The sequence below is a fragment of the Hirundo rustica genome, chromosome 3 (genome assembly GCF_015227805.2).
Source record: "Hirundo rustica isolate bHirRus1 chromosome 3, bHirRus1.pri.v3, whole genome shotgun sequence".
Classification (NCBI taxonomy): Eukaryota; Metazoa; Chordata; class Aves; order Passeriformes; family Hirundinidae; genus Hirundo; species Hirundo rustica.
Genome location: NC_053452.1, coordinates 106,865,463 through 106,886,317, shown reverse-complemented (window position 1 = coordinate 106,886,317; position 20,855 = coordinate 106,865,463). Strand labels below are relative to the sequence as shown.

The following is a 20,855-nucleotide window of genomic DNA, read 5'->3' as shown; positions in this document are numbered from 1 at the left end:
CACCAGGGCAAGGCGGCAGCGCCCGGCGGCGACTCCGGCGCTGTGGGAGGACAGCAGACAGGGCAGCCCCGGTGCGCTGGGAGCGGGCTGGTGTCCGGGATGCTGCTCCCCGAAAATGGGCTGCACAGAACTGGGAGGCTTTGACTTGCAGATACAGGATAGGGGACAGGATGGGACGCGTGTGATTGTTGGAAGGGGATACAGGTAGGAGATAGGAATGGGGGCTCCGGTCTTCCCAGTCATCCCACATGTTTCTCTTGAAACGAATTGTATTTCGCTGTCACGTCTAAATCCTACAAACGTGGCTAGCTTTGGGAGCAGATGCCTTCACTTTTCATAATTCTCTTGAAGGCGTAACATTCCTAATCGACAGCAGATCCTCGCTGTGGAAAAGTGCAGCATATTCCCTGCGTGACAGAGTGGTTTTGTTCCCCGTTCCCGGTATTAGGTTCCCCACCGCTGCAAGTTGACATAATGCAAATTAGCAAGGGACATCATAAAAATCCATTCGAGAATAAAGGGTTTGGAACAACATACGCTTCATAATTTAAACACCAGATATTTAAAACAAATGCACTTAACAAGACAGTTAACCTGAAACTTCAGTTCTATCGCCAGTGGGTTGACAAGTGCAAATATTTTTACTTTTTAACAAATACGTAAATATCAGACGACACATTATCCAGGAAGATTTCAGCTACAGCTTCCAGGACTACTTTAGAATAGAATGATGTCTCAACGACCTCCTTTGATTATAAGCTATTTTCGCGTGGGATTTTTTTTTTTTTTTTTTTTTTTTTTTTTTTTTTTTTTTGTCTCCCTCCCCCGTAGACAATTAGATCATTTACTGCCACTTATTTCGATGTTTAAGTATTTATTTCAGAACGATGGGGTTTCTGGTAGTGCATGGTTTTTATTTTGTTCCCTCAAAGGCAACACGTGCAGGTATCATGGCTGGTTTTGTGTTTACCGTCTCAGCTAATCCGCTATCTCTCTAAAGAGAATTGTGATTTGTCTTTTAGTACTGCGTGCACCCACCCTCATCTATAACAAGATTTTTCCTATGGGAAAAGATACAGTTCCAGTTAGAAGAGCCTGTCTGCGGTCTGTTTCTTGGTCTGGGGACTCTTGGGAATCTTACATTCGTGTTAAGACAACTGGATTTAAACTATATTTGAAAATGCAAACTTATTCAAAGAAGTTAGCTTATAGCAGCGAATCACATTCTTGACAGGAATGCAAATACGATGTTTAGGGATTTGGGGTTTGAGTTTGTTTTTTTGGTTTGTTTTTTTGGTTTTTTTTTTTTTTTCATGATCAGTGGGGGGGTTTGTATAGGTTTGTTTTGTTTTGTTTTGTTTTGTTTTTAGTGTACGTGAGTATAATAAAGAAAGAAAGAAAATAACAGGACGAAATGCGAGAGAACTGAAGAACTGGGAACGTCTTTGCTTCGTCTTTGCCTCATAAAAATACCACTCGTTTACAAAAAAAGGGAACGAAAATCTCTTTGCCTGACTAGAGCAGAGTGCAATGTTGGACCCCAAATTGTTAATAAAAATAGAGAGAATTTGGGGCTGAAATGGCAGGGCTAGGCTTGCTTCGCCACCCTGCTGTCATGTTCATGAACACTTATTCTACAGGATGATAACGTAGTGTTTTCTTTTTGCTGTTTTGTTGATTTCGGTTTTATTTGTGTGCTTGTTTTCCCTTCGGAGATGGTATAATAAAAACAAACAAACAAACAAGGTGTAATAACAGGAGTGTCATGAACAATAAAAAGACACATGCGTGCCCCTGAGCACGGTACCGTGTTATCCTGATGGATCTGTCTTCGCTGGTGTATTATATTACCCTGGCTTCCCGGGACAATGTAATATACCGAAGCAATTTTCCCCCCTTCCCGGTTCAAAAGGAGTGTGAATGGATGGATGAATAGAAAAACAAATAACCGAGGAGATTACGGCCTCAGGATTAATTATAAAGCACGTTTAACCTTTTTCTTTGAAGGGTTATTTTGCTTTTCCCGTGTCGCCCGGTCAGTCGCTCCCGGACGTGAGCAAAGCTTTGTGGCTCCCTATCCGCGGGGAATCGGCGGAGTTTCGCACGGCGTGGAGCCCCTCCGGGGCGCGGGGAGAGACCCTCCCGGCCCGTGGGAGGAAGGACGGGGGAAGGCACCCAGGTCAGGGGCGCTGGGGCGGAAAGTGGGGATCTGGAGGGATGATGGGACGGGCGGAGGAAGCGGCTCTAAACCGGGGGTGGACCCCTGACAGGTAAGCGGCTCCCGGGATCCTCTCTGAAGATCTTTTCAGAGAGGCAGAACATCTTGAGATCCCTAAATCCAGCGAGCGGGAGCTGATTCCCTCCCTCCATCATACCCCCACTTTTTCATCCTTTCCTCCTTTGTCACCCTCCTGCCCTCTGGGCAGGTCCCGGTGAGTCCCGTCCCGCGGCTCTGCTCGGCGGGGAGAGGGCGCAGCGCGGCGGCCGGGAGCGGGGCGTTTCGGCGCGGTTCGGCGCGGTTCGGCGCGGTTCGGCGCGGTTCGCTGCCGTGAGGTGCAGAACGGAGCGGCGGGGCCGGATCGGCGCAGGCAGCGCGGCCGCGGAGCGGCGCCGGGGCAGCGTCCCGTCCCCGCGGAGCTGAGCGGGGAGCCCCCGGGAGCGCGTCCCGCCGAGCGCGGCGGGCCCTGGGGAGAGCTCCGGGGGAGGCTGCGGGAGCGGAGCGGGGCGGGGGGGGCGAGATGAGAGGTTTGCGGGCTGCGAGCCCCGGGCTGCTGAGCCTCCGGGAGAAGCGGGTTGAAAAGTTGGTTCTTCCCAGCCAGAAACTTTCTCCGTGCGTGCGCATGCCCGGAGTGCGGTGGGAGGTTGAGGGGGGAGCTGGGAGGGGGGGTTGAAATAAGGAGGAGGCAGGAGGGAAGGGATCGGTTCAGTCTGAGCGCGACCGCTCCCGGGCGCGTTCGCACTCCAGCGCACGCAGCCGGCTCCGGGAGCAGGAGCTGGGAGAGCACCTCCGGCAGCGCCGGCCGGAGCACCTGGACACCTGGCCCCGCTCGGATCTGCCTGTACCCGCTGGAGGAGCAGTGGGGTGGGTGGGGTGAGCTGTGCCCCCCAGGGCCAGCACAGACATTGACCTAGCCCAACCTCCTCTTCTTTTTTTTTTTTTTTTTTTTTTTTTTTTTTTTTTTTTTTTTTTTTTTTTCCCCTCCATTATTTTATTTTGCCAGCTCCAATTTAACCCAGGATCTTTTAACTGCTGCCAGCGGTGGAGCACAGATCGGGATTAGGTAAATAAAAAGAACAACTCATTCTGTTTGGTTTTTATTTTGCCAAGCCTCGGGGGTTGGGGATATCTATTCAAACACTTCCTTTACCTCCTTTCTTTCTCTGCCCCCATCCCCTCCCACGGTCCACTGTATGGTGCAGAAGCGTGGAAATTGCGTTTCACGTGAGGAGGACTGTTCTCTTTGGGGTGGGCGGAGGGCTGGGGTAAACCTTCAACACGGGTCTCGGATATTTTGATGCTATTTAAAGATTTGTCCTCCTCTTTCAAAGCTGTGTCTCCCCCCTTGCGGAGAAGCAGTGTGTCTAACCCGAGCTAAAAAAGACACATACGAGCAAAACAGAAGTCTGCATGTCCTTTACGGCCTTGAACTTCCAGCTTTTCTCCTTTCTATTATTGGCTTTTATTTATTCTTCTTTCTCTTCTTTCTTTATTTCTATGAGGTTTCCTCTTTCTTTTTTTCCCCCTTTTCTTGCAACTCCAGTGTTTTAGGATCGGAAAAGCCTTCTCTCTTCCCAGGGCCATAACAGAAACGACCTTGATGTTTATATTTGTCTGAGTGGGTTGAAACAAGTTCAGCACAGGAGAGACGAAGCTTCTCTAGAGGCTGAGCCTATAAAGTGTCAGTGACAAGCCGAGGATTCGGGTATGGTTGTTACAATTGGCTTTTGGGAGGGAAACTGTAAAACCGGAGCATTTTGGAAGTTATCGCAGCGCCGCAGGAATTGTTCGATAGATCGCGAGCCAGGCAGGAGGGTCCCGGACAGGTGCACTGTAGGTCCAGGTCAGTAAGTGCGGAGTCAGCTGAGGAAGAGGCCCGGCCCCTAGGGCAGCGCTGGGCCCGGGGCTGCAGCCCCGCGGCAGAGTCCCGCTGCGGGCCGGGCCCCGGAGCGCGCCGCCGTGCCCTGGCTGCCCCCGGGGCTGTCACCGCAAAGCCTTGCCCCTACCCGCGGCTCTGCGTGACCTGACCATGGGAAGCGAGTACAGTGGCAAGAAATCCACCCCGCGGCCGGGAGAGAGGAAGGACGATTTATTCCCGCGTAGGGGAGGCACTGGGTATTTCTCTAGGGAGAAGGTCAGGGTGAATGTTGTGCCGGGGCCCTTCGACACCCGAGGGGATTGCAAAAGCACACGTACAATACCCCGAACGCACCTAAAAACTTCTGCGGGGAGAAGGTGGAGGAGCCGGGCCCTGCGGCCGTCCCGCAGCACCCACCGCGCCCGCCGCGGGGCCGCGCTCCCGCCCGGGGCTCGTAGCCGCTGTCCCTCAGGGGACGAAGCCGGGGATCCTCGCTGCTCTGCATAAAGGCTGCCCCGGGCAGTGCAGCCATCGCTGGTGCACTCGGCCCCCGGTTACTATTTATTATTATTTGAGAAACGAAAGCCCATCTCATTCACCCGCGCTCGCAGTGGTGGTCTGGGGGGACTTGTCAACACCGATTTCGTGATAAAATGTGAATGATGATTTTATAAGGATTGAGCGGAGATACCCAAGGCACACGCTGACTGAGTTCTTCCAGTCCTCATTAATGTTAGCAATTAACTCTTTCACGCTCAATTAGCCCCAAATAAACCTGCTTTAATAGATTCTGCACACTTCATTAATACTTTGAATAAATCTGTGCTGAACAATGCATTTTATTCCTCAAGAGCACCACGCTCGAATAATGCGGAGCGAAAGGGCAGTTTTATTCCCTTTCCACTTAGATTCCCAAACACAGATAACTTGTAAGCTCCACTTCCTCTCTTTAACTTTAGGAAGCGAAATTTTCTGCCCCTCAAAGGAGACAAAATTAATAGTCGACTTGGTGGCAAAATGCTGCGCACCGATGCGCGCAGCTGAAAGGACGGGGCTACCAGGCTTGAAAAAGTTCAGGCAAAACTGGGGAACTTTTTTTGACAGAACCTGATTGCGGTAGTTTGAGGTTCTCGCAAGAATGCATCATTTTATGCCCGCTACTTTATCATGTTTGTAAAAATAAGCAACGTTCTCAGGGTAATTTACCTCCTCCATTCTTCCATGTGGAACTAATTAGCAAACCTCATTATTTATGACTCAGGTATTTAATGTAACAAATATCCCTTTCAAAGAACACATCGGAAATTGATAATTCAATGTAGAAAGGAAAAATACCTACTAGCCACAAGATTCCTTAAAAATCCATTTAATTTCCCCTCTTGCTATGCTACCAGCAGAAAGCCGGGTAGAATTTTTTTTTTTTTCTTTTCTTTTCTTTTCTCTCTCTTTTTTTTTTTTTTTTTTTTTTTTTTTTTTTTTTTTTTTTTTTTTTTTTTTTTTTTTTTCCTGGCATATAGAGTAGGTAGAATTTAATCTGGATGGTTAAGATTGAAATGTTCTTAAAACAGTGGCAACTGGACAACAGCATTACCGTATCGGCACTCAGGGCAAAGGGTAAGAAAGCTGGAGACAGATGTAGACTTTCAAGTTTATGATCCTATTTTGCAGGGTAAATTTATCTTGGCCTGAGTGGGTTTTGTTTCAGTCAGAAAACAAGAGGTTCGTTCTTAATTACTCATCGATCTACTTTGTGTTAAAAAGAAAACACCGCACAGTTTTATTGCAATGGGGGAATTCAAGCAGGGAGCTCGTGGGGTCTTCTCCTGAAAGAAAAAAAAAAAGAAAAAAAAGAAAAAAAAAAAAGACCCGATAACGATCTGTTTACATGAAGCAGAATTAAAGGTGGAGGTGGCACCGATATCAAAGAAACGTTGATCTCTCTGCGGGAAAGTGGGAGACCAGAGAGTTACTACACTGTGAAACACAATCACTTTGATGTGATGTCACGAAGTCAGGGGACTTCTTTATGAAATAGCCTGCTCTTCATCCATGTTTTTGACTATCCCGGTCGTACAGAGCAAAAGTGCAGTTTACATTTCTGGAAAAGCGCCAAGAAACTTGTAGTAACATGAATGCTCTGCTCCCACCTCCTCTTTTCCTCTTATTTTCTTCTCTGCTCTATTCTCTCCCTCCCCCCCCACCCCCCCCGCCTTTTTGTCTTTGCTTTTTCCTCCTTTTAAAAAAAATTATTTTTGTTTTAATTTAACAGAACTGGTCTAGCAAAACCAAAAAAAAACTGTGGGTGCAATGGATCCTGTTATGACCTGACTGTATTTCTCCTTGTTTTCTGCCTAGTTCTTTATTGGGAAGATCGAAAGAGAATTTTTAAAACATTTTCAAGCGAGAATTTACCCATATTGACATAGTAGATTTCTGCTTGTCTATTCCATATTAAGTGTTTTCTAAGGATAGAAAGAAAGAGAGACGGATAAACTTCATTTGCAATAGCCTGTTTCATGTTTGGGAGATCTAGAGCTACCTAGACAGGGAAACAGACATGGAACCATTGTGACGGATAGAAACAGACACATTCAGGTACCCGGACGAGAGGACAAGAATGTTTTCTGTGCACTCTGTCCTTCGGGTCACCAGCTGAGGCATTTGGTGATGTGGTCATGCTTAGTGTATAGGCAGCACTAGCTAAATAAAAGTATATCCCCAGTAGAGCAACAAAACAGTCTGGCTGGTTCAACAGCCCTAAATAGCACAGAAAAAAAAAAAAAAAAACCAAGCCCCCAAAAAACCCAAAACCAACCCCCCCAAAAACAAACAAACAAACAAACCCCAAACACACCCCAACCCAACACTGCTCTCCCCCCCCCCCCAAAAGAAAAAAAAATAGAAAGAGGGGAAAAAAGAGGAAAGGGAGGAGAATAGAGAATATAATGTGTGCATTTTTTTAATCAGTGACTATAAAAAATGTATCCAATTGCAAAACGAAAATGTCACAATCTCTTATTCTGGGTCATTGCAGTGGAATTCCTCTAAGGTTTGAGCCTCTCTTCCTGCTGCTGATTTATGTAAAGCAGAGTGAAAGGTGGGCCCGGAGTATGGAGCTGCTCAGAGTAAGCTTCTCCCTCTCACACCCTCCCAGCCGCAGCTCCTCTTTCCAGGCAACAGCACACATATAAATCAGATTTGTTTCCCTGGTCTTTAGACCTCTTCCACCAGCAGTTTCCACACCCCCAGACTTCCAGCTCAGAGGGACAATTACTTCTCTGCTGTATTTTGCTGCCTCCATTTGTCCAAAGCGGCTTTACTCTACACCTGGGGATGAACTCTAATCTGAATACTGCAAGGACCCTGCTGGAGTCCCCTATGGGGATCTTGTGGGGGAACCTGCCGTGACTCAGCAGGAACCCTGTCAGGATCTTACAAAGATTCTATGTGGCTCCTGTGGGAATCCTGCAGCAAACCTGGGGGGATTCTGGCAGAAAATAGCCCCACTGAGGACAAATCCCAGAGCTCCCTGAGGAGAAAGTGAGTATAAGTTGAGGACCGTGGAATAAGGAGGAGGCTCTCTGGGCTGCAGGGATGTGATGCTTCCAAAAGCCGTGGGTGCTCTCTCACACCCACAAAGGGAGGAAGCTGTGTCCCCACCAACAACCCTCGGGAGGCATCTCCTGCCAAATGGCTGACAGTAGCCAGGGCTGAATTTTCAGACTGGGCCAGATGTGCCTCAATGCTGCTGCCTTGTAGCATTTTCCCCTCCATCTTGTGGGGTGAGATGGGTAGAGATCTGGCTCAGAAGAGAGGCTAGGGGCTTGGTAGGACCCTGAAACACAGACCAAAGCGGTGGCACCCAGCCCAGGGAAGGGCTGAGGTCCTGCAGCTGCTGGCCTGGGTGCCCCATGGGAAGGGTCTCGCCAGTCCTTGTCTTTCAGCCTTTTGAAGGGCTCTAATTAAGCAATTGCTTAGATTAGGATGTGGGCTTGAAGCCAGGCACTTCTCCCAGGGAAGAGCAAATGGTACTTCAGATTCATCACCCAAATTCAGCATTTTCCTATTTCTTTTTGCAGTACACAAGAGGGAGGGCTTTGGCTGGTATTTTCCCCATAATGTTTTCTTTCACCAAAATATATTTTATTTTTTTGAAAGAGGAGATGCAGTTCTGAGCATCCAAGTGCCTCTATTGTCTCAAAGGTTTGGCTGAGGCCAGACCACAGGAGCTGAGCAACCCAGGGGCAGCAAGCTTCGCACCCTTCCCTAAATCACCTTGAATCAGGGCTAAACACAGTTTCTGTGGACAGACGTAGTGGGCAGTGTCTCACTAAAGGCTGAGGTGACCTAAGAGGGGATTTTAAATTACTGGGAGATGACGGAGCTTTTGGGCCGAAATGGCATCTCAGCTGTCCCCGTGTACAGGATCACTGGAAGTCTGCATAGGAGGGGATGCTGCTGGGAAGCAAATTATTACGGATTCAGTACAATTTTTGTGTACAAGAGAGAGATGGGGAGAGGGAGAATCTGGGGATACACTCACGGTAAAGACCTGGTCAGGCTTCTCTAATCCCAAAGCAAACCTCCTCCTGTAGCTTTGGAGAGGGATATTGATGAGGGGTGAGGTAAGGTCCTTTTGTTTTCATGTAAATCTACCTCTCCCTCTTCCCCCCATCCATCTTTATTTTCCAGATATTTTCCTCCCCTGCTCCCAAGATCCTCCTCCTGAGCGGCCACCATGGGAAGTAAAACCCTGCCAGCCCCAGTGCCTATCCATCCTTCCCTCCAGCTCACCAACTACTCCTTTCTGCAAGCATTCAACGGGCTGCCTGCCGTGCCCTCTGACCACCTCTCCAACCTCTATGGCTTCAGTGCCCTGCACGCCGTGCACCTGCACCAGTGGACTCTGGGCTACCCGGCCATGCATCTGCCCCGCTCCTCCTTCTCCAAAGTGCCCAGCGTCTCGAGCCTGGTGGATGCACGGTTCCAACTGCCGACCTTCCCACTCTTCCCACATGTCATCCAGCCCAAGCAAGAGGCTGCCAACATGACCCTCAAAGCCAAACCCCGCTTTGACTTTGCCAACTTAGCAGTGGCTGCCACACAAGAGGACCATTCTAAACTGGGACAGGCAGACAGTCAGGGCTCACCTGCAGGGCTGGGGTCTTTGCTCGAGGTGACTAAACTCTCTCCGGAAAAGAAACCCACAAGGGGAAGGTTACCGTCCAAAACCAAGAAGGAGTTTGTGTGCAAATTCTGCGGTAGGCACTTCACCAAGTCCTACAACCTTTTGATCCATGAAAGAACCCACACCGACGAACGGCCCTACACATGTGATATTTGTCACAAGGCTTTCAGAAGACAGGATCACCTGAGGGATCACAGGTAGCTATTTTTCTCTTCCTGTTCTTTTTCCCTTGTTTATTTGTACTCTCCTAGTTATCCACCCACATTCAAGATTTTTATAAGTTAAGTACCCATCCAACCAAGAGCATTCCCTCTAGTTTTTCCTTTGCCCACTGTTGGTGGAAGAGCCCGGGTAACTCACAGTGGAAGTAAAGTGAGATATACTTTACTCACTGCATAAAGACAACTTTCACAACCTCCTTTTTAGCTTCCACAGATGTTTTCACCCTCCATTTGCATCATGTGTCCTCTGCCTCTATGATAATTCAGAAGTGTCATGAAGACATGTAGTCTGGTGATCCCAAAGTGAGAGGAGAAGTTCTTTATCCCTAAGAGAGGCACCTTATAGCCCTCTGATGCTCCACTCTCTTGCACACACACATACAGACAATTGCCCAAGAACCGCACTTTCAATCTCAGCAGTAGGTGTAAGAAATCTCCAACATATTCTCCCTCAGGTGGCTCACTGCTGAGTTTAGGCCAGGTATTTCTGACATCTCGATTGTTTCTTTCTCTCTAGATATATCCATTCTAAAGAAAAGCCTTTTAAGTGTCAAGAATGTGGGAAAGGATTTTGCCAGTCCAGAACACTAGCGGTCCACAAGACACTGCACACGCAAGTAAAGGAACTGAAACCCGCCAAACTTAAGTGTTGAATCTCCAACTTCTATGAACTTTTCCTCCCCTTCAGACTTCATGCCAAAACTAGAGCAGAAACAAAACTTTCAGGATGAGAGCACTGGACTTTGTGCTTTGTTTTTGTTTCTACTTTAAAAAGGGCAAAATCTGCACCCCTTCAATCCCCCATCCAAGCAATCAACTTCCTAAGTCGTGGGTGAAAAGATTGTTTTGCATTTAAAATATATGTGAATGATACAGAGAGTGCTAGCTGACTTGTGTGGCTTTGATAAACTTTATGCCAAAAGGTGGTGCTCACGTCTTGGACAGGAATATCTTTAAAACCAAACAAAAACTCACAACTCACCCCCGACCAACCCCCCCCACACATACCCACCCCCCAAAAAACAAACCAAAATAGTATCTTCCAAAAATATTACTTAAGAAAATCCAAACTCTTATTTTATACTTTTTTTTTTGACTGTATAAAGCTTCTTACTTTTACACTTCAGGAAATACAAAGAATTCCAGAAGACGATTAAGAACTGAAACGGTGGTTTCTCATCACAGCACCATTAAGACAAGCAGAGGGTCAACTTGCAAATCTCATTTGCTAGTTTGTTTTCAGAAAAGGAGAAGAAAATTAATGTTTGGAAATGACCTAAGTCTCTCAAGTGGGGAGTCCTACCATGTGTTAGAAAATGCATCCAGATCTCAGACCCATGGGTTCCGGGTGTTGGGACAGATCAGTGTTCACAGGACATGGAGACCTTTTTTATTACCTTGTGGTCTAGTGTGCTGTGAGGAAGTTTGTAACTTCTGGACTTATTTAAAATCCCAGAGGAAAGAAAGATGGCAATACGTCAAACTGGTGGTATGCACAACATGGTTTTAGTGGTACTTAAAGTCTTCGTGTGTCCTGGTGTGAGAGAACAAATCTCAACTTGAGAGCGTATTTTTTTAAATGCTGGCTTTCTGAACAGTGTATTCAAATTAAGAGACATTCCAATATGTTCTGTTTATTAAAAAAAAAAAAAAAAAAAAAAGAAAAAAAAAAGAAGAAAAAAAAGTTGTATGGCTGTTTGGCACTTTATGCTGATTATTGGTAATTGACATTTATCACTGGATTGTGTGTGGTTTTTAAGTATTAAAATAAATTGTTATTTTACAGGCAAGTCTGCATGGACTACATATGCATTCATTTGGTTTCTGATCTCTTCCCTGGTAAACTCTCTTTGTCAATATTCAGAACCTATTTATTTTTTGATTTTTTCCCCCCCCCTTAGTTAAGTTTTGTTCCCTCGGTGGTTGTTTCTACCATTTTTTCTACCAATTTCTGGGTCTTTTTTCTATGCATTAGCTTTCCCCCTTCTAATTTTCCTTTTCTTCTCTACCGCCCCCCCCCCCCCCTTTTTAATTTTTTTTTTTTTTTTTCCCTTTCCTTTTCTTTTCTTAAGGCTGACAAAAGTAAACATCTGCGGAGAGTCAAATAATTTTGCTGCTAGTGAAGAAAAAGAAAACCGTCTTGGGTAACTAAATCCCGGGTATTAGCTGATAAGATTAGGTGTCAGAAGTGTTATAAAACAAATCAGATGAGTAATGGGTGAACTGTTGCAGCTCTCGGAGCCTGGAGGCGCTGCGGGGAGAGACGCCTTCGCACCCCCATTCCTGCCTTTGTCAGGAGCGGGCGTTTTTCAGCCACATTTTCGGCCGGTTCCGCGCTGATCGGGGCGGCCTTTGATTCCCGGCAGCTGTCTTAGATCAGAGATGTTTATTCCACCGCGAAACCTCTTTGGATCGAGACGGGGGAGAGAGCTCAGTGCTGGGGCGTCCGCTCGAGCCTTTGAAGCGCCTCTGGCCACCGTCCTTTCTCGTCCTCTGGGCAAAAACCGTAAACCTTCCTCCTCCCGTCACAAGTCAGTGCCCCCGCGATAAGAGAAGCCTCTTCTTTCGCAAATTAGCGATGCGGCGGAGGTGACCTCGGAGCTGCCCAGCGGCTCCTGCGCGGCCGCGGCGCGGATGCTCATCGACGCCAGCCGCCCGGTCCAGTGCGGCTCCTTTCCCCTTCCCCCCTGCTGCTTTTAGTAATTATTTCTTTATTTGGTCAAAGAATTCTATCAAGGTCAGGAAAAAAAGGTGCTGTTGTAACTCATTTAATATAAGGGGAGGGGGGTGAAACCTCTCTCTCTCTCCCCCTCTTATTTATTGGACACCCATTCGAGCGCACCGCAACTAATGAAAAGGCGCTCGCAGGACGGGCTGCGGACCCACCTCCAGCGTGGGAAGGCCCTCGGGGAGCTCGGGATGCGAAATGTCGCTTGTGCCGGCATCCAGCTCCGGGGGCTTGGGAGCATGGGCAGAGTTTGAAGCAGGCTTGCTTCGGCTTTGCTTCCCACCCGCCACTCGCTTCCCACACCGCCTGAAGACTTTTGGTTTTGGCATCTGAAAAGCAGTAAGCGAGGGGTGCGGGGGAAATCCGCAGTAACCTGCAGGCAGCCGGGGCTGGCCCTGCGCGGGAGGAGGGCGGGACGAGCGCGGAGCGCTGCGCGCCGCTCCGCCGGCTTCTCATGCGCGGAGCCCGGCTGGAGAGAGGAGACCATCCATCCATCCCTCCGCAGCCGAGCCGGGCCGGGATGTTCGCTCGGCAGCTTTTCTCGGAGGCAATTTGAAGGTGTTTCCCGCGCCACTCCCCGGTCCTCCGTGGGGGTTTGGAGGGATTGCCTTGCACAATCCCCGCAGGAGAGTCCGCGTTTCCCCGGCGTGGGTCGTTGCCACGGAGCGCTCCGTGGGACGCGTCAGCCGCCCCAGACGAGCCGGGCCAGGGGCACCGCAGCCCGCGCCTCGCCGAGGGAGGACCTGCAGCCCCGAGCACTGACGCGGCGTTTAGGGGCAGCCTGAAGGCTGGGTGCTTCATCCTCCTTCGGGCCCTTCTAAACGGAAAATCGGAGAGAAAATCCCCGATCATCTTCCCCGTCCCTCTTGTGCCGCTCCTGGCATCAAGCAAGGGAGCAAGGATGCACCCGGGATCCTGTCGCCGAGCGAGAAAGTAAAGGGACTGCCGCCTGGAACCAGGTTTTCAGGGATCGTAACGACGAGGCAGAAATCCGAGTCGGGTCCACAGGGAGGGAGGGACTCAGGTCACTCCATCGAGGCTTTCCCACGCTCGCTCTACCGTCTCCTTAACACTGGGAAACTGAAACACCCGTGGCAAGGTAAGAAACCGAGTCAGTTACTGGTTCCTGGGAACCATTAGAGCTGCGGGGTCGCAAAGGTGGAGAAACCACTCCTCCCAGCTGGATATGAGAAAGGTTCATTTTAAAAGCTGAAGCCTGGTGATCTGACTGCCAAGAATTTCTTGGGACCTGCATTTTTATGTGCAATTAAAAAAAAACAACAAACCCCCCCCCCCAAAAAACCCCAAACAAAAAAACCCCAAACAACAAAAAAACCCCAACCAACCAACCCAAACCTCCAGAACTGCAGAACTGACATAATTAGAAATACAGATGTATTAAAACTACATGGGCATGACGAGCACAAGATGCACATACAACCTCTTAATGTCACCTGTACTACACTTAAATGTGTGTGTATTTCCTCCTCCCAGAAGGCCAATTTTGTCCTGGTGCTAACAAAGGCTATCTATCTGGTCAAGCTCCCAGCTGCATGGGGGAACAGTTTGCCTTTTCCCTCCAGTGTTTTGAAATTTGCTAGGCAGTATCTGTTCAGCAATTCCAAGGAAAGCAAAGTAGAGATGAAATCATGACAGTCAGAATAGATAAGTTGTACTAAACCCCAAAATAAATGAAAGGAATTAGATGGGAAATGTGCCTTTTGAATCAGTATCACAATTTAAATGATTAATTGCCTTCTCTCTTTCTTTTTCTTTTCTATCTTTGCACGTGTTTTAATCTGACATTCATGCAGTGAATAAAACTTACTTAGGCCTCTGTCTGCCAATCGAGAGCTGATTCTGTTTTCACAGTTGCTTTAAATTTTGCATTTTCATCATAAAAACATCACTGAATGGGAGTTTTCAAGAGTAAAAACCAGCACCTGACTCTAGTTGCCTCTTCCTGCAAGATTTATAAGGGAAACACAGACTTTTTTTCTTTTAATTATTTTTTTTAACCATTTCCAGTTACAGAAGGAAAACATAAAGATATGTTGGCACATCTCTTGCTCTCTTTCCCTGCCCCCCTTTGCATTCCAGTCATTCTTTTCCTGCCCATAAACTGTTAGTACTCCGCAAGAGCCTGATCCTGCACAGCCTACTAAGCCTGTTGTTTTTTTTTTTTTGTTGGATGCAGGAAGAAATCCTGTCAGATGGGGTCTTCAGTGTACATTCATGAAACAGAGCAAAAGCCTCTCTCAGAATGCGCACTGGAACAGCAAATAGTTACTTTTCAGCTGTGGATTGCATGTGCCTCTGAAAAGCAGACCACAAATCACTGGGCTTTTAAAGGTTCCGCATGAGTTGTATATTAATCCCAGTTTCCCTAGGGATGGATTAATCCCAGCTTCCCAGTTTTGTGGCTAGAGACAATGTGGATGGGGTTGGGGGCAGGGGAGAAGGGAGATGGGGAAAGGAGAGGGAAATTAAAAAGATCTATCACAGGAATACATGGCTTTAGTGGCGAGGAGCCACAAGTAGTTTCAATACCTTTTCTACCTCTGTCACCACAAGTAAACTGAAGCAAATCACTTTGGCTCCCTGTTTCAGTTTCTTTATCTGTAAATTGGGGGTAATGCTGCTGATTTTGCTCCCAGGAGACTTGGCACACTTGTGTAGAAACCCCTGCTCAACCATCAGTAGTGAAAGGAGAAACTCCAATTTGTACGAGGGCAAGTGAAAGCAGGGGCTGATCTGGGGCATCTAATGGAGTGTGTACAACAAATTTATATTCACGTGTAATTCTTTTCCAGCCCTGGCAGTTTTGTTGAGATGGAGTCCTAGAGCCCAGTATTCTTCTCTACATTCCTATCCAGTGACTACACAGGAGGAGTGGCATGGGCCAAATTCATCCCTGGTGGGACTCCAATGACATCAGTCATCTTTATAGGAGTTTTTTGAATGAAGTCAATTGGGTTTTACAAGGACCAAGTTTGGCCACATGCATATTTAACTGCTCAGAGAGCTGCAGCAGTGAAGAAAGCTTCCCTTCCCTTGGAACAACCAGTTCTCAGTCTGGGAGACACAAGCAAAGCCATTGATTTGTTTTGCACAGTCAAGTTTACCTTATTTAAACTCAAGGAGCAGCCGATGTGTGCTCAGCATCCAGCTGAACTTCAAAGAAAGAGCAGCCTAGTTGCTCTAAAATGTTCCCAGCTTTTGATGGAGCTCTGCATTTGTCCACAGGCTCAGTGCAGGAGCCACTGATCCCCAGCAGACTCATTTCCATGACAGAGGACAGTGCCCTGCAGGAGCAGCAGGAGGAGGCCTGCGAGCAAAGCAGTGGCTTCAGCACAGGGCTGTGTTGGGGCTGTTCCCTCTGCCCTTTATCAGACCTGGCTGTTCCATGGTCCCTGTCATGGTCAAACGTCTCTGCCACCTCCAGTTCACATCTTCCTCTAAGCTGCTCTCTGGGGCTGTAATTCCACTACCAGTTACAGCTGATAAGAATGTGGTAGTTCACTAAAAAGGGGCATTCTGTCCCCCACCTGTGACTTGGCTGCTGATGCTGACTCCTCCTACACTTTACTCCTATGTTTTAGCTGGAGTCTGACCTTGCACCAAACATATACAAAAGCTTATAATAGCATTAGAGTTCCTGACATGGCTATTGAAAAATAAACCAACAATCTGATCGGTGTCAGTGATTACCAAAAGTTTGTCTACAGAGTTTGTCACCACTAATCAGTTAAATTATTTCAAGGTCAGTTCATGCTGTGTTATTATTGCACCTTCTAAGGAACAAGTCAGTTTGAACAACTAGAGGACTGTACTGATAAGTCTGAGTAGAACATGTGTTCTGGTCATAGGAGGGACCTCAATTGTTTCCCATAGGATGGACGTCATAGCTCTTTTCCTAATTTCTAATGTGTCTTCTGTCTTTACTAGATCTTTGAGTTATGGAAGTCATATTTAATTTTTAATATTTTTTACATTATATGTATGTAATAATGAAATCTGAGTTTATGGGTTTGTTCATCTCCTTTACAGCAACTTGACTGAATCAAACAGAGCTGTTCTAGTTTTACAGCTAAAGTTGGGAATTAGGCCTAGTGATGGATTTGCTGCAGCCACATAATCCATACTATTGATACCAACTATCACTTTTTTGCCTATTCTTAATTTTGCTAAGTTTTAATTTACCACTTTCTCTTCTGTTCCTATTGGTCTGTATGCCATTTAGGAGAGAGGAAAAAAGAAATTGTTACCAGCTTTTCAAAAGGATACACCAACTTGTACTAGAGACTCGACAGTCAGGTTTTTTTGTTTGTTTGTTTTGTTTGGTTTGTTTGTTTTGTTTGTTTTTGTTTTGTTTTGTTTTGTTTTTTCAGTTTTCTTTTTTCCTTCTTCAATCTTTATTTCTCAGATTTTTTTTTTTAATTTACAATTCTAATACTTCTGTCTCTCATCTTTTTCTTCCTCAGTGTTGATAGAATTCTTGTCCTGCCCATTTCAATCTGTGTTTCTGCCTCTTATGCAGCTCCATTTTAATTTGCCTGCATGCTGCTGAAACTTTATTTAATCTGAGCATTTTTTGCTACCTTCTGGTCTTTTTCATCAAGCTCAAGTTAGTGAATGAAATTCACTATAAATCTTTCTTTTTTCGAGTCTCTGAATAAATTCATTTCTTCATCCTCTTGCTTTCTTCACTTGTTTCAAATTTCCAGCCTTCTCTCGTCATGATACCTTTTTTCTCTATAGCCTTTTGGTTTCAAACTGGAGCTGCTCAAATCACATTTAATGAGTGAATGATTAATCTATTTAACAACTTTTTTATCCTTTCAAGGATTGTCCAGACACAACATGGCTTTCTTCCAAATGTATGTAAAGATATTTCAGTTTATATATGTCTTGGAAATTATTTTGGGGTTTGTTTTTTATCTATTCATTTTCCAGGAATTCAGTACTAAGCTAAAAAAAAAAAAAAAAAAAAAGTCTCAGGTACATTTTCAGAGAAGCGAGGAGAAAACTTCCCAGTAAGGAAATATAAAAATAGGTAAAACAGATTCCATCTAAAGTCATATGTGGAAGGAGGGCTCTGTGTGCTAAACGCCACCCTTTGGAACAGACCCATGATGAGTGTGTTCCCAATCCTGCCTTCCTTCCTCACCTGCCACAGCCCTCGAGGCTGGTCAGACACGTCCAGAGGGAGGACTGCACTGCATGTCATAGAACAAAGCAGGATATCAGCAATACACAGCTATACAGGGCTGTGGGGTTATTCCTCTGCCTAGGAATCTTCCATCTCATATTAGTCAAACTCAAACCTCAAGAATTCCCCATGTTTCTTCCCAAACTTAGGCTGCTGAGGCCACTTCAGTGTTTCAGGCACAGCCACCTCTGTTCTGCACATCTTCCTCTTTCCTGGATGTTTCTGCTGCATGCAGAGAGCACCTGCAGCCTCATGCTGGTGCCTCTTCCAGTCTGACGTTCAGCTGGTGTCACTGGGATCTGCCCAAGGGTTGCTGTAACTGGCCATACTGTCATGAGGGTTAAGGATTTTTTTTTTTTCTTGTGAGTTGCATTTCATTGTAACTGAGCATGGTGATGGGGCAGCTAATTACACACTTTTATTTTTGTTTTTGTTTTGGAATTGTTTGATCTGAACTTTAACAAAATTCTTTATTTTTTTCCCAAGATGATTTTTTTTTTTTTTCACTTCAGATGGAAATTTTGTGTTATGAGTGAAACTATATTGGCTACAGGCTGGCAGGCTCCTTTCCCTATCCCTTTACACATGTGAAACTGGGTTTATGTAAGTGGTCTTGAGAGGGACATGAGAAATAACATCATCGGTGTCAGAAGGAGAATCACAGACCATCAAGAATGTGCCACTTGCAATGACTTCCCTTTGAACCGTCAGTTAATTCTTTTCGTGCCTATTGTGTACTTATTTTTGTCTTCCTTAAAATGCACTTTGCTTGGAAAACAACTTCTCTAACACTTTACAAACATCTCTGCTTTCACCACCCCTCAAGTGCATTGCTGGCTGTCTACTGAACATCCAGTGAGTTGCTGGATACATGGAACAGACACTGCATGAAGTCAGTTAGATGAGAAGTGAAAAAACTAATAATATTGGAATAGGATTGAAGAAGTGGACATTTTTAACTGGACTTTTCTAAAGTAAATTATTAAGAAATTAACTGTTCTTTGCAGCATCTTAGTATTATTTGAGTAGAATGCTATTCTAATCAAAATGAAGGACTGATGTAATAGAAACTTATTTGGGAACTTTAAAACCCCCACTCCTGAGTCAAAAAGGCGGTCTCAGCCTTTTGAGACAAAGATAATTTTAAATCAGAAGAAGTATTAGTAAATAATACCCCAGATACACTAAGAAGCTCTGCAGATAGAACATCACAATCTGCAAAAATTCCAGGCGGCAGCAGGTGTGTGACATTGGGAGCACTGGACTATTTTGTCTTGTAGCAAACGTCTTCATAAAAAGATCTTAGAAGGACTCTTCTCCTAAAGTAATGAGTAGTTATGTCTAAGTAGTGAAACTGACTAAAAAACCTAAGTTATGTAAAGTTAATAGTTTGTAAGAGGAAAAAAGCGTGTTTTAAGGTATCATTCTGTTTTAGTTTAAGTTTTTCTTATTTCTCAACTTTTTTTTCTTTTCTCAGTCTTTTAATATATGTTAATAAAACTTTGTTCGTTCATTTTTAAGCTTAAGCCTGCCTTGTTTATTTTTTCTCCTGATCGCTCCCTCCCACAAAAATATTAACACTAAAACCCCTACATTAATTGGTATTTCTGCCTGGTTTTATTAAATTAAAACCATTACAACCGTCAGTTAATTCTTTTGGTGCCTATTGTGTACATATTTTTGTGTTCCTTAAAATGCACTTTGCTTGGAAAACAACTTCTCTAACACTTTACAAACATCTCTGCTTTCACCACCCCTCAAGTGCATTGCTGGCTGTCTACTGAACATCCAGTGAGTTGCTGGATACTGCTGGTATGCCAGATTTAGACTGTGTGGTGAAGGCTGCCCTGAACAACTCTGAGCACAGTGCTGGCTGCTGGTCTTAGCAACCAATAAATAATTAAGAAGCTGGATATTTGATGATCCTTAAAGAAGAATGACTCACCCAGTCCTCTACTGTTGATTTCTTCATTAGCACAGACTTAGATCCAGGCCAAGAATTGGTTTTCCCGTATGCTTTTATTTGGTGACCACTTGGATATGGCTTAGGAAACAGTTAGTGTCTCTCCAGCAGTTGAGAAATGTTTATTTCCAGCTGTTTATTTCCCTCAATGGAGTAATAAGTCTATTTCAAAGTGCTGCAAAAATGAAACTAGATTTTCAAAATGGGGCAGGAAGAAAATTCACAGAGACACAGTGTTTTCATCAAACTCCCTTTTTCCTGCACCTCAATGTTTAAACGAACGGCTCAGTTTCCTTAGCTTTCCAATGGACCTAATGAAGTACATAAACTACATGAAGAGTAATAAAAGTAATTCCCTTCACTGGAGAAGGGGAAATCAGATGGAGATGTTAATATTTTGGAACACAACTTTTCCGCTGAACTGGTAGCTGCTTGATTATCATATTATGCAAACAGCACAAAGCTCCTGCAAAGATTTCACCAGTATAAAACCGTCAGCAAGAAGGACTCCATGCTTGCTGCCTTTTAGTCAGAACTTTGTGATCCAAGAGGCCTCCTTTTCTTTTCCTCTGGCACAGAGTTTAAGTCTCAAACATAGCTTAAGACCTTCTGTCTTGTTTACTGATGTCTCGTATTCCTTACCAGGTGGGGATTTTTTTTCTTCTGACTTTGGGAGAAATATTTATTTTACGGTTATCATGATTTTAACAAGACAGGCATTTTATCCCCAGGTGGATGGAATATACTGTCCTGTTCTCCTGGGGTGAGTAGGAGACCAAGTTCCCTTCAATAGCAATCTTGCAAAAGTAGAATAAGCACAGATAAAGCTGATCATAAGTACAGAGCTCTCATTGCTGCTGACACTCTGGTGCGGGAGATATATCAGAAGGGGCTGAGTGGTGAATAAGAGAACAAGCCCCTCCTCTGGGCAATTCCAAGGCCAAACAAAGAAGCAGAAATTATGGATACAAGTCTGTCTGGCCCTGGCATATTTCTCAGACCAATTCCTGCTACTGTGCACAATATGGAAGAAAAAGATCAAGAGAGGCTTGACTAAACCTGGAGGTGTGAACAGGGATTTGAAAGTTAGAATTCCAAAGCCAAACTTCTAAAATTAACATATAAGCACCAAACTCATGGTGTTCCAGTTTTCAGAGCCACAAAGTGCCAGAAGGTCCCAACTAAAGTCTTTGTTGGCTGCAGGTGTTTAGCACTCACAGCATAGATTTTGGAACTTAAATTCATGATTGTTATTTTCAGGAGGGTACCCAGTTTATAAATCACTCCTTGTGTTTGGACCAGTGTTTGTAGATCTCCAGATGGAGAAGAGTGTGACCCAAAGGTGGATTTGGCAACTCCAGTATGCTTTAGGTCAAACATCTGTAAAGAACCTGTGTCTGATTTCCTTACAACTTCATTGTTTCAGTAGATGGTGTATCCAGTGCAGTGTTATATCTGCTACTGAAA

At 45.5% G+C, this 20,855-nt stretch overlaps 1 protein-coding gene and 1 long non-coding RNA gene across 3 annotated transcripts in view; both read left to right on the top strand.

The window, feature by feature from the left end:
- Positions 1-3,182: 3,182 nt before the first annotated feature.
- Positions 3,183-11,151, top strand: OSR1 (odd-skipped related transcription factor 1). Of its 2 annotated transcripts, XM_040058947.2 has the most exons (3): positions 3,183-3,281; positions 8,769-9,461; positions 10,003-11,151. In XM_040058947.2, the coding sequence occupies exons 2-3, from the start codon at positions 8,815-8,817 to the stop codon at positions 10,136-10,138; spliced, it is 783 nt and encodes a 260-aa protein (XP_039914881.1). In that variant the 5' UTR covers positions 3,183-3,281; positions 8,769-8,814; the 3' UTR covers positions 10,139-11,151. The 2 variants fall into 2 exon arrangements, with proteins under 2 accessions (XP_039914881.1, XP_039914882.1); XM_040058948.2 differs by lacking the exon at positions 3,183-3,281 and having other exon boundaries at positions 7,955-9,461.
- Positions 11,152-12,550: 1,399 nt separating this feature from the next.
- Positions 12,551-20,855, top strand: part of LOC120750502 (uncharacterized) — a 31,190-nt gene continuing 22,885 nt past the window's right edge. The window contains exon 1 of the long non-coding RNA XR_005700021.1: positions 12,551-13,312. This is a non-coding gene — a long non-coding RNA (uncharacterized LOC120750502). The remainder of the gene's footprint in view (positions 13,313-20,855) is intronic.

Bases quoted from the DNA above. Each gene is read 5' to 3' on its own strand.
- OSR1 (XM_040058947.2), top strand. From the start codon at position 8,815: ATGGGAAGTAAAACCCTGCCAGCCCCAGTGCCTATCCATCCTTCCCTC. The intron at 9,462-10,002 runs GTAGCTATTTTT...CTTTCTCTCTAG, and splicing joins GATCACCTGAGGGATCACAG to ATATATCCATTCTAAAGAAA.